The 13184-nt window shown below is 46.6% G+C and overlaps 1 protein-coding gene across 1 annotated transcript in view; it reads left to right on the plus strand.

The window, feature by feature from the left end:
- Positions 1–13184, plus strand: part of CFTR (CF transmembrane conductance regulator) — a 159977-nt gene that overhangs the window by 91499 nt on the left and 55294 nt on the right. The window contains exons 14-15 of the mRNA XM_066591817.1: positions 79–799; positions 12475–12603. Coding sequence (XP_066447914.1) covers positions 79–799; positions 12475–12603 — 850 coding nt within the window. The remainder of the gene's footprint in view (positions 1–78; positions 800–12474; positions 12604–13184) is intronic.

Here is a 13184-nt window from a genome sequence, read left to right on the forward strand (position 1 = left end):
CAGAGCAGATTCTTCTAGTAGAGCAGAGTGGTGATGTTAAATGTCCACCAGATTTAATAGATTTTGTTTCTTTTTTAGCTGCATCTGTAAACTAATGGCCAACAAGACGAGGATTCTCGTTACCTCAAAACTTGAGCAACTTAAAAAAGCTGACAAAATTCTCCTGTTGCATGATGGCAGCTGTTATTTCTATGGAACATTTGCAGAACTTCAAGATCAACGTCCTGAGTTTAGCTCTCAGCTGTTGGGTTTTGATGCTTTTGATAACTTTAGTGCAGAAAGGAGGAATTCAATCTTAACAGAGACTTTGAGGAGATTCTCTATTGACAGTGATCCAATAGTTGTTAGAAATGAAGTAAAAAATAAGTCATTCAAGCAAAATTCTGAATTTATGGAAAAGAGAAAGAATTCCATTATTAATGCTCGGAAGTCAAGTCGGAAATTTTCTATCATGCAAAAATCTCAACCGCAAATGGATGGAATAGAAGAAGAGTCTCCGACGGAGCCAGAGGAAAGAAAGCTGTCTCTAGTTCCGGATTCAGAGCAAGGAGAAGCAATCCTACCAAGGAGTAATATTCTTAACACTGGTCCAACTTTTCATGGCCGAAGAAGGCAATCTGTGTTAAATTTAATGACGGGTACATCGGTTTCACAAAACCAAGGTGTCTATGGAAGGGCAACATCTATTAGGAAGTTCTCAGTGGCCCCCCAATCACCAGAATTAGACATTTACAGCAGACGTTCTTCACAAGACAGTGTTATGGAAATAAGTGAAGAAATTAACGAGGAAGATTTGAAGGTACAAGCAGGTCTTATTTATGATATTTTTCTATCAGATGGTTTAATGAGCAGTTTTCTATCCATTGGTCAGTGTATGTAAACATATGAGTGATGTCACCATAGCAAGAAGTCAGAGATTGGGAACACAAGAGCAGTATAACTCTGTATGCATCCTACCTGACCTAGTGTGCTTTCTAGTCTATGACATTGAGTGAGTAATTAGGCCTCATTCACGTGGCCATATTATGGATCAGTTTTGTATGAATCTGCAGTACAGCGCCTGTAGACTGCTATAGAACCATACTTTATCTCTGTGTGTCTCTGATGTATATTGAGACACAAATAGGTTTAATCTCATGTATTCTTATTCAGTCCATAAGAAAAAAAGACTGGGACATGTTCCAAGGCATGCCATATTACAGGGATATTTTCTTCTGGAAACATTGCTCCTATGGGAGAATACAATGTCTGACACCCTTTAGCGACACATGCAGTCCCAACAGCTTGATGATAGCGAACTGTGGGAAAGGTGTCTGCCACTAGGCATGGTGTGCACATGACTTTTCTTTGCACATGGATGCTTAGGCCAGATTCACATGAGCCTAAGCACATTTGGGAACTTTTTTGCGGTGTGTTTTTGCAGAGTGGGCATTGCATATTTGCGCATGCATCTGTCTATTTTACAGCACTTTTTGTATGCTCAAATCGATGCTCTCAACTATTGAAATGGCCATTAGTTTCATGAGTTCAAAATGTCCTTTTTTCCTGCACCAATATGCAGCAAAATACGGAATTCCGCGTATTTTTTTTTTTTGTGTGCGACCAAATTGCACACGCCAAATCCACGCATGTGAATGTACCCATTAAAATGGGTTCTATTTTCTGCATAGTGCATACCAAATTTGTTGTGAGTAAATCTGCTTTTGTGAATCAGGCCTTAGCATTAAATTCTGCATGTGAAAATTGTACTGTATATGAAAAACATAAAAACAAAGTTCTGTCGGATCTTTTTATATAGAGCTGTCTAAAATGTAATTGTTTTTTTCTTATATCGTTCTCTACATTTTTTATTTTCATTGTTGGGTTGCTTTGGGATCACCGTTATTATACTGATAAGCTAACAGTTCCAGGATCCAGTTATTCAGGCTGGTTGCCGGACATGAACACAATTCAGTTTGCCGCGTCACTCTGAAAAGTAGAAAGACAATTATAGGTCTGTTGGAACGAAGAGCTTAGAAAAATAATAATAAGGTAGAAAATATCAACCTTATCTGATAAGTTAAAGGGGTTGTCTGAGTCTGAGTATCACTGAGCGCTGTCATTGGCTGCAGCAGCAGGTTACAGCATGGCAAAGGCTGACTGCAGCCTGTAAACAACAAGTCAGCAAGAAAACCCAGAGCCGCAGGCGGGGGACTTGTGGGGAGCAGGGAGAGGTGAGTATTGGCTTATTTATTCTGTTGGGGCATGGAGAAGCTATATTTGCAAAAAAGAATTAAACTGGGACAACGCCTTTAATATCGCCACCAAGAAATGTAACAAAGAGCTGTAGAACATAAAGAAAAAAATGGTGAGACCTAGATGAAGGAGCCTTTTTACACCAAGATATCCACATTCCTATCTTTAAGCATGTTATACAACAGAAGGAAGAAGGGAGGTGAGCAGATTGAAGTATATTTGTCAGAAAAGATTCAGTATGCAGTAGCTTGCATTTCATTCATTTAACCCTTTGCAATCTAATTTTGGATTCAGGGTTTCCTAGGGAGCTTTCTCTTTCTGCCATTATACAATGGCGCCATCTGCTGGCTAGAGCCAGTACAGCAGTATGTGACATGCCGGAGAGGCCCCTGACAACAGAGTGGGCAGTAGTATACAGTAAGAATACCCTGCCGGATGTCTTCCGACATCGGAGCTGTACAGCCTTCAATCAGAACGTCTTTAGACGTCAGACAGTGGATTGGAAAGGGTTAAATTCCTGCTCATTCTGAGCTTAGATTCCAGTGAGCGGTCCTACTAAGTGAGTGACAGATATCTCTGTATGTCCAGTCATATAGAGACAGCTGTCGGTCACTGATTAGGACTGTCCACTAGACTTCTAAGCTCAGAATAAGTGGGGCTTTAAATGAAAGTTGTAATTAATCTTTTCCCATAACTAATTAGCAATCTTCAAAACTTCTGCAGTTCTATTGCATTCTGCCTGCAGATATGACTGCATGTACAACACGACAGGTTCCCTTTAAGTGCATCGAGTGTTTGAATACCATCTTGCTGCCCACTCCATTTTCTATAACTTACTTAGTTGGCACATGATATGAACAGGACAATCAGAAATTTACAAGGCCTAAAAGAAGAAATGTGGCGATAGACCTTCACTCACTCAAATGTGTAGCCAGATGCGCTTTGTTTTAGAAATATATTCTGCTTAACAAATAGAACTCTTTATTATCTGGTTTCTGTTATTTGATCTTTTATACCTCTATTTTATGTGAACCTTAACTAAGCTTAGGAATATTTATAGAATACCAATTAACAATCTCAGACAGTAAGCAAAAAGCACGTGACTAGAGTCCCAGAGACCAATGTCACTACATGCTGAGTTTAATAATCAGTAATAAAGAGGCGTAACAAGTTATGCAGATGCTAAATCACTTGCCCTTTAGTCTCGCTTTCAATATATTTGTCTTAAAGGACTATAAATACTTTGGCTGGTTAACAAATAAACAGAATCATTTTCAATTACACAAATGCTGTGTGACATGTCAGTGATTGTCTGAGCTGCTCAAATTGAAACCCTTAAGTTGGACCAGAAGAATACAGCTATAGCTCTCCATTGCGCTGACAATTTCAAATTCCAAAATGGGTTTACTTTGAAAAGTAATGATTTTTTAAAAAGGCCTTTTAAACCCTCTTAAAGCTTTTTGACTTAATGCTTAGTACTAAAATATCTCAGCGCTCAATTAGCCGCTTATATCCTCTTGTTCATTGTTGTTTACCATAGTGCAAGGTTTGGCTAGACTTTGTTATTTTTCTCCTACCAGAGGCTACAATTTATTTCACCTGCTTTCATGGCACAGGTTCTGTTTTCCTGCTCCGTTTGGGAATTAGGAAAGGGGTAACCCCTGGCTGAGCGAATCTGTTTTATGACAGAACCAAACTGTGACGAGCAGACCCCATTGACTGAGGACCATTGGTTTCTACTCAGTTGCCCAATATTTCATCAGAAGAAAAAGTGCTGCCTGCAGCGCTATTTCGTCCAGTATTTTGTGCCCAATCTGTGATGGAACCTCCAAATAGAGCACAGATGTGACCCCTGCCTTATCTTCACTTATAAAAACGTTAGTTTAATCAGCAGGTCATGATTCTACAGATAAAAATATTGTGTGGAACAGTCCAGAACAATATAGCTGGCTGTACCTGACCTTGTAATTAGAATTTAATTACACTTCACCTATTCACAAGACAGTTTTTTCTTGTTATCGCTGCTATGACTGAAATAAGGAAAGCATATTCAAGGTAGTTTCTTTCTGCAATGATGGGGGCAGATCATTCAGGAAGTCATCCACCATCGTCTGCAGTAGATTCATGTACCGATCTGTGTTGAAAGTCCATGAAATGAACACAAGCCCAACACTGGCACCATACATGTATCATAGCAGGACGCCACTTCGAGAATGCTTTCCTTACTTGAGTCATAGCAGCGGTCCCATGGGATTTAAGAGATTCAGAAAACGGACTTGTGCTTCTGCCATGCCAATCTTCAACTTTGCAATTGGGTATTACTCTCAGGGGCCACAACACAAAATTAAAATCCATGTCCCAGGGCCCACAGGGGCAGTGTGCCATACCATTGCATAGAGCATCCATGCCTTCCTATTCAAGTACACTATTGTTGTGTCAAGTATTGAGATATAGTGCTGAATCAGTCTTTTTAACTAAACCCTGTAGAACTTCCAACTAAGTTTTACAAGGGCTCACACTTAAGGAAAATGGGTTGTCTCCTAGATATGTTGGTAGGTCCATCCATGAATTAGACCTCCGCATATAATGGTCTCTGTACAATATCATAGATTTGTAATCCAACAGTTGACCAAAGATAAAGATTAGGATTAAGTCCTATCTGCAAACAAAGCGTGAGTAGTTGAAGCATTTCTGACATTATAACCCTTATAGAACCTGGTTCAAAGTTATATATAAAAATATTGGGTGATCATAACTAGAGATGAGCGAACGTACTCGTCCGAGCTTGATATTCGTGCGAATATTAGGGTGTTCGGGATGCTCGTTACTCGTAACGAGTACCACGCGGTGTTCCGGTTACTTTCAGTTTCCTCTCTGAGACGTTAGCGCGCTTTTCTGGCCAATTGAAAGACAGGGAAGGCATTACAACTTCCCCCTGTGACGTTCAAGCCCTATACCACCCCCCTGCTGTGAGTGGCTGGAAAGATCAGATGTCACCCGAGTATAAAAATCGGCCCCTCCCGCGGCTCGCCACACATGCCTTGTGACTTAGCTGAGGGAAAGTACTATCGTGCTGGAGCTGCTGTAGGGAGAGCGTTAGGAGTTAGTGTAGGCTTCAAGAACCCCAACGGCCCTTCTTAGGGCCACATCTACTAGTGTGCAGTACTGTGTTAGCACAGTATTTTTTTTTACAAAATTGGATCTGCAGAGCATTGCGCCCTGCAATAGGGACAGAAGTGGGGGTTAGGCAGGGAGAGTGTTAGGAGTTAGTGTAGGCTTCAAGAACCCCAACGGTCCTTTCTAGGGCCACATCTATCCATGTGCAGTACTGTCCAGGCTGCTGTTAGCAGTGTTGCATATTTTTTTTCTTTTCTCAAAACCGGCTGTGCAGAGCATTGCACCCGGTATTAATACTACAGGGATAGAATTGTGTAGGCAGGGCCAGAAGACATACATTATTCATTGAATACACGCAGTGTGGGTGTTCCTTGTAAAAAGCAGGGAAAAAATTCTATTTGGCCTGCCTCTTACAGTACTCAGGGCTCTGTGTACGTGTGTGCTGTGCGCTGAACGTTCAGAAAAAATCAGACGCAGTCAGCTACGTTTTACCGCAGGCGTGCGGCAATTTTTTTCCTGCATGGGAAATCCCTGATCTGCTGTAGGTAGCGAATTACTTTGCATCACTGCAGTTCTGGGACAAATTGGCAGGGCCACAACACAGTTATTAAACTTAGTATTCATTGAATACACGCAGTGTGGGTGTTCCTTGTAAAAAGCAGGGAAAAAATTCTATTTGGCCTGCCTCTTACAGTACTCAGGGCTCTGTGTACGTGTGTGCTGTGCGCTGAACGTTCAGAAAAAATCAGACGCAGTCAGCTACGTTTTACCGCAGGCGTGCGCCAATTTCTTTCCTGCCTGGGAAATCAAATCACTGGTAATACAGCATGCTGAGGGGTAGGGGTAGGCCTAGAGGACGTGGACGCGGCCAAGGACGCGGAGGGCCAAGTGAGGGTGTGGGCACAGGCCGAGCTCCTGATCCAGGTGTGTCGCAGCCGACTGCTGTGCGATTAGGAGAGAGGCACGTTTCTGGCGTCCCCACATTCATCGCCCAATTAATGGGTCCACGCCGGAGACCTTTATTAGAAAATGAGCAGTGTGAGCAGGTCCTGTCCTGGATGGCAGAAAGTGCTTCGAGCAACCTATCGTCCAGCCACAGTTCTGCGCCGTCCACTGCTGCAAATCCGAATCCTCTGTCTGCTGCTCCTCCTTCCTCCCAGCCTCCTCACTCCACTACAATGACACATGCTCAGGAGCGGGAACACTCCCAGGAACTTTTCTCGGGCCCCTGCTCAGATTAGGCAGCAGTGGTTCCTCTACTACCAGAGGAGTTTATCGTCACTGATGCCCAACCATTGGAAAGTTCCCGGGGTCCGGGGGATGAGGCTGGGGACTTCCGCCAACTGTCTCAAGACCTTTCAGTGGGTGAGGAGGACGATGACGATGAGACACAGTTGTCTTGCAGTGAGGTAGTAGTAAGGGCAGTAAGTCCGAGGGAGCAGCGCACAGAGGATTCGGAGGAAGAGCAGCAGGACGATGAGGTGACTGACCCCACCTGGTGTGCAACGCCTACACAGGACAGGTCTTCAGAGGGGGAGGCACGGGCAGCAGCAGGGCAGGTTGCAAGAGGCAGTGCGGTGGCCAGGGGTAGAGGCAGGGCCAGACCGAATAATCCACCAAGTGTTTCCCAAAGTGCCCCCTCGCGCCATGCCACCCTGCAGAGGCCGAGGTGCTCTAAGGTCTGGCAGTTTTTCACCGAGACGCCTGACGACCGACGAACAGTGGTGTGCAACCTTTGTCGCGCCAAGATCAGCCGGGGAGCCACCACCACCAGCCTCACCACCACCAGCATGCGCAGACATATGATGGCCAAGCACCCCACAAGGGTGGGACGAAGGCCGTTCACCGCCTCCGGTTTGCACCGCTGCCTCTCCCCCTGTGCCCCAACCTGCCACTGAGATCCAACCCCCCTCTCAGGACACAGGCACGACCGTCTCATGGCCTGCACCCATACCCTCACCTCCGCTGTCCTCGGCCCCATCCACCAATGTCTCGCACCGCACAGTCCAGCCGTCGCTAGCGCAAGTGTTGGAGCGCAAGCGCAAGTACGCCGCCACGCACCTGCACGCTCAATTGTTAACCGTCCACATAGCCAAATTTATCAGCCTTGAGATGCTGCCGTATAGGGTTGTGGAAACGGAGTCCTTCAAAGCTATGATGGCGGCGGCGGCCCCGCGCTACTCAGTTCCCAGTCGCCACTACTTTTCCCGATGTGCCGTCCCAGCCCTGCACGACCACGTCTCCCGCAACATTGTACGCGCCCTCACCAATGCGGTTAGTGGCAAGGTCCACTTAACTACGGACACGTGGACAAGCACAGGCGGGCAGGGCCACTACATCTCCCTGACGGCACATTGGGTGAATTTAGTGGAGGCTGGGACAGAGTCAGAGCCTGGGACCGCTCACGTCCTACCCACCCCCAGAATTGCGGGCCCCAGCTCGGTGGTGGTATGTTCGGCGGTGTATGCTTCTTCCACTAAAGCACCCTCCTCCTCCTCCTCCTCCTCAACCTCTGTCTCGCAATCTAGATGTGTCAGCAGCAGCAGGACGTCGCCAGCAGTCGGTGTCGCGCGGCGTGGCAGCACAGCGGTGGGCAAGCATCAGCAGGCCGTGCTGAAACTACTCAGCTTAGGAGATAGGAGGCACATGGCCCACGAACTGCTGCAGGGTCTGACAGAGCAGACCGACCGTTGGCTTGCGCCGCTGAGCCTCCAACCGGGCATGGTCGTGTGTGACAACGGCCGTAACCTGGTGGCGGCTCTGCAGCTCGGCAGCCTCACGCACGTGCCATGCCTGGCCCACGTCTTTAATTTGGTGGTTCAGCGCTTTCTGAAAAGCTACCCACGCTTGTCAGACCTGCTCGTAAAGGTGCGCCGGCTCTGCGCACATTTCCGCAAGTCCCACACGGACGCTGCCACCCTGCGCACCCTGCAACATCGGTTTAATCTGCCAGTGCACCGACTGCTGTGCGACGTGCCCACACGGTGGAACTCTACGCTCCACATGTTGGCTAGGCTCTATGAGCAGCGTAGAGCTATAGTGGAATACCAACTCCAACATGGGCGGCGCAGTGGGAGTCAGCCTCCTCAATTGTTTTCAGAAGAGTGGGCCTGGTTGGCAGACATCTGCCAGGTCCTTCGAAACTTTGAGCAGTCTACCCAGGTGGTGAGCGGCGATGCTGCAATCATTAGCGTCACCATTCCTCTGCTATGCATCTTGAGAAGTTCCCTGCAAACCATAAAGGCAGCCGCTTTGCGCTCGGAAACCGAGCCGGGGGAAGACAGTATGTCGCTGGATAGTCAGAGCACCCTCCTGTCTATATCTCAGCGCGTTCAGGAGGAGGAGGAGGAGCATGAGGAGGATGAGGAGGAGGGGGAAGAGACAGCTTGGCCCACTGCTTACGGTACCCATGCTGCTTGCCTGTCATCATTTCAGCGTGTATGGCCTGAGGAGGAGGAGGAGGAGGAGGAGGAGGATCCTAAAAGTAATCTTCCTAGTGCGGACAGCCATGTGTTGCGTACAGGTACCCTGGCACACATGGCTGACTTCATGTTAGGATGCCTTTCTCGTGACCCTCGCATTCAACGCATTCTGGCCACTACGGATTACTGGGTGTACACACTGCTCGACCCACGCTATAAGGAGAACCTTCCCACTCTCATTCCCGAAGAGGAAAGGTGTTCGAGAGTGTTGCTATACCACAGGACCCTGGCGGACAAGCTGATGGTAAAATTCCCATCCGACAGCGGTAGTGGCAGAAGGCGCAGTTCCGAGGGCCAGGTAGCAGGGGAGGTGCGTAGATCGAGCAGCATGTACAGCCCAGGCAGTGCAACAGTCTTTAAGGGCCTGGCCAGCTTTATGGCTCCCCAGCAAGACTGTGTCACCGCTCCCCAGTCAAGGCTGAGTCGGCGGGAGCACTGTAAAAGGATGGTGAGGGAGTACGTAGCCGATCGCACGACCGTCCTCGGTGACGCCTCTGCCCCCTACAACTACTGGGTGTCGAAGCTGGACACGTGGCCTGAACTAGCGCTGTATGCCCTGGAGGTGCTTGCTTGTCCTGCGGCTAGCGTCTTGTCGGAAAGGGTGTTTAGTGCGGCTGGGGGAATCATCACAGATAAGCGTACCCGCCTGTCAACCGACAGTGCCGACAGGCTAACACTCATCAAGATGAACAAAGCCTGGATTTCCCCAGACTTCTCTTCTCCACCAGCGGACAGCAGCGATACGTAAGCAATACGTAGGCTGCACCCGCGGATGGAAGCTACGTTCTCTCTCACCATCCAATACGGGGACATTTCTGCTTCATCAATCTGTGTCTAATATTCCTCCTCCTCCTCCTGCTCCTCCTCCTGAAACCTCAGGTAATCACGCTGAACGGGCAATTTTTCTTAGGGCCACAAGGCTCACTCATCTAATTTTTCTAAACAATTTTTATATGTTTCAATGCTCTTAAAAGCGTTGAAACTTTAACTTGAACCAATTTTTCGTTAAACTGGGCTGCCTCCAGGCCTAGTTACCACTTAAGCCACATTAACCAAAGCGATTAATGGGTTTCACCTGCCATCTTGGTTGGGCATGGCCAATTTTTACTGAGGTACATTAGTACTGTTGGTACACCAATTTTTGGGGGCCCTCACCTACAGTGTAATCATAGCAATTTGTATGTTCTTCGCCTGCACTCATGGTACAGAAGTGTGTGTGGGGTTGGCCTACACTTTAGCTACATAAATGTAACTTGGGCCTTGGCTATACTGCAGCTACTGAAATGGAACTAAGACTGCGCTCCCACTATACTGCTGCTTCGGAATTGTTACTGGGGCCTGTCTTGAGTGCTACTATTACTGACATGGAACGAAGACTGCGCTCCCGCTATACTGCTGCTTCGGAATTGTTACTGGGGCCTGTCTTGAGTGCTACTATTGCTGACATGGAACGAAGACTGCGCTCCCGTTATACTGCTGCTTCGGAATTGTTACTGGGGCCTGTCTTGAGTGCTACTATTACTGACATGGAACGAAGACTGCGCTCCCACTATACTGCTGCTTCGGAATTGTTACTGGGGCCTATCTTGAGTGCTACTATTGCTGACATGGAACGAAGACTGCGCTCCCGCTATACTGCTGCTTCGGAATTGTTACTGGGGCCTGTCTTGAGTGCTACTATTGCTGACATTGAACGAAGACTGCGCTCCTCCTATAATGCTGCTAGTGATATGTTAGTGGGGCCTGTGCTAATGCTACGGCTGAAATGTTACGAATTATGGGCTCTGCCTATACCGCTGCTAATGGTATGTCTCTGGGGTGTGGAAACAGAGGCTTCCCAAAGACAACGCGGTTACTGTTAAGGTGCATATAACCACGGACACGTGGAGAGGACACGTAGTGCCTCAAAAACATCCCCCTCCTCCTCCAACAGGGAAAACATTCTTGGCAAATGCCTTTGCATTGGTTCGTCTGGTGGCAGTCCAAGAATTTCACCTTTACCGACACTACAAGAGAGCCCCCCCCACCATCCCCCCGCCACGGCCCACTTAATCCTGGCCACATTCCGAAAACCAACAAAATAAAACCACGCTACTAGGTCCGCAGTCACCACCACATTACCACCAACGCGGTTACTGTTAAGGTACATATTACCAGTCTGACTGGGGCATGCAGACACCTTGACAGAATGAATAGTGTGTGGCACATAGGTTCCCCATTGCTATGCCCACGTGTGCAGCTCCTGATGGCGGTGGCACAGGATTCTATTTCTCATTGCTTCTGTACAGCATTGTGGGCTATCGCCCCACCACTTTTAAAGAGGTTCGCTGCCTAGCCGTGCCAACCCCTCTGCAGTGTGTGCCTGCGGTTCCTCCTCATGGCAGACGCACTTATAAATAGACATGAGGGTGGTGTGGCATGAGAGCAGCTGAAGGCTGCGCAGGGATAGTTTGTTGTGCGCTGTGGACACTGCGTCGTGCGGGGGGGGGGGGGGGGGGGGGTTGGGCAGCATGTAACCCAGGAGAAGTGGCAGCGGAGTGTCATCCAGGCAGTGATTGTGCTTTGTTGTAGCTAGTGTGGTGCTTAGCAAAGGTATGCCATGCTAATGAGGGCTTTTCAGAAGTAAAAGTTTTTGGGAGGGGGGGGGCCCACTCTTGCCGCTATTGTGGCTTAATAGTGGGACCTGTGAACTTGAGATGCAGCCCAACACGTAGCCCTTCGCCTGCCCTATCCGTTGCTGTGTCGTTCCCATCACTTTCTTGAATTGCCCAGATTTTCACACATGAAAACCTTAGCGAGCATCGGCGAAATACAAAAATGCTCGGGTCGCCCATTGACTTCAATGGGGTTCGTTATTCGAAACGAACCCTCGAGCATCGCGATAATTTCGTCCCGAGTAACGAGCACCCGAGCATTTTGGTGCTCGCTCATCTCTAATCATAACCCATTGTCTTATATTCTTATTCATAATGTTTCACTTCTCCGATCCACATGCTATTTGTCTACAGTACATCTCAAAGAAACTAAGAAATGCTGTTCTGGTTTGCTACATGGTATACTTCAAATTTAGGCTGAATTCACATCAGTTGTGTACTGTTGGCATAAATGCTAGGAAAATCTCTTCTTAACACATAGACTGACATGCCCATAGACTTTAATGACTGTTCTTTTGGCATACAGTTTGTCATTTTACATGGGGATCCTGTAGCTCTAAGGTTTGGGCTGTATGGATACTTCTTGTAGCATGTCTTTCCAATTTCAAGTATTCAGTGACAGCTGCAGTTCCCAGGAGTGCAAGGAACTCTTAGTATTCTGGTCTGCAGCTGTAACTTAATAGTTACATTGGAAGGTCGTGCTACACAACGTCTCTACATAGCCACAGTCTTACAGTATTACAAAAAAGGCAATTGAGTTGACTTTTCAATACGACTGTATAAAAAACATACTTCGCAGTCAGTTTTTTCAATTGCAATCTACAGCCGATGTAAGCAACTTACAGCATGTGCACATATATCCATAATTTTGGCATGTAAGCATCGAAAGTGGTGTGAATTAAGTTTTAGTTATAATGTAGAAAATTGTCCTTGCTGTATAAGAGATTGTAAAGAACTAATTGTGCTCTTTGATTCCTACTGTACAGGAGTGCTTCATTGATGACACAGACACTACATCCCCAACTACTACTTGGAACACTTATTTCAGATATATTGCTGCACACAAAAGTCTAATCTTCATTCTTATTCTTGTCCTAGTGATTTTCTTAGCAGAGGTATGTAAAAGTAACCTTTATGCTACAGTGAATGTTTTATGGATTATAATTCTGGATTTGAGAAAATACACATATTGTAGGTAATCTTGCTGCCCATGCTAGGTGTTATGTAAATTGCCTGGGTAATAGTAAATATTGACTATATGTGACAACGTGTCGCAGTTTATTAGGGCATCTATGCCAGAAGTCTGGAGTTAAAAAGTTGCACATTTTTTCACAAGGCCTATGTGCCACAAAAGTTGCAACTGCTATTGTTCCTATGCCAGCCTCATCACTTACCCAAAAAGGGGGCATGGCTTTCGGGAAGGGCGTGCCCGCTCCAGAACCAACAGATTTATTTATTAAATGTATTGTCCTGGGAAAAATAAGACCAGGGTTAGAAATGCCAGGCTTAGTAAATTTTCCCCACTGATTTGTTCTTGTAAAACTTGAAATAGTTGCCTGCATAAAACGTTCATGGCTGGCAAATTGTCAGCTTTTCAGTAGTTAATGACTCCTATATTTAATTATTATTGTTAGTAGAATTAGCATTTTAGATGTAAGGGCTTATTCACACAAGTATATATTGGCCGTGCTTTCAA

This window comes from Eleutherodactylus coqui, chromosome 2 (genome assembly GCF_035609145.1).
Source record: "Eleutherodactylus coqui strain aEleCoq1 chromosome 2, aEleCoq1.hap1, whole genome shotgun sequence".
NCBI lineage: Eukaryota > Metazoa > Chordata > Amphibia > Anura > Eleutherodactylidae > Eleutherodactylus > Eleutherodactylus coqui.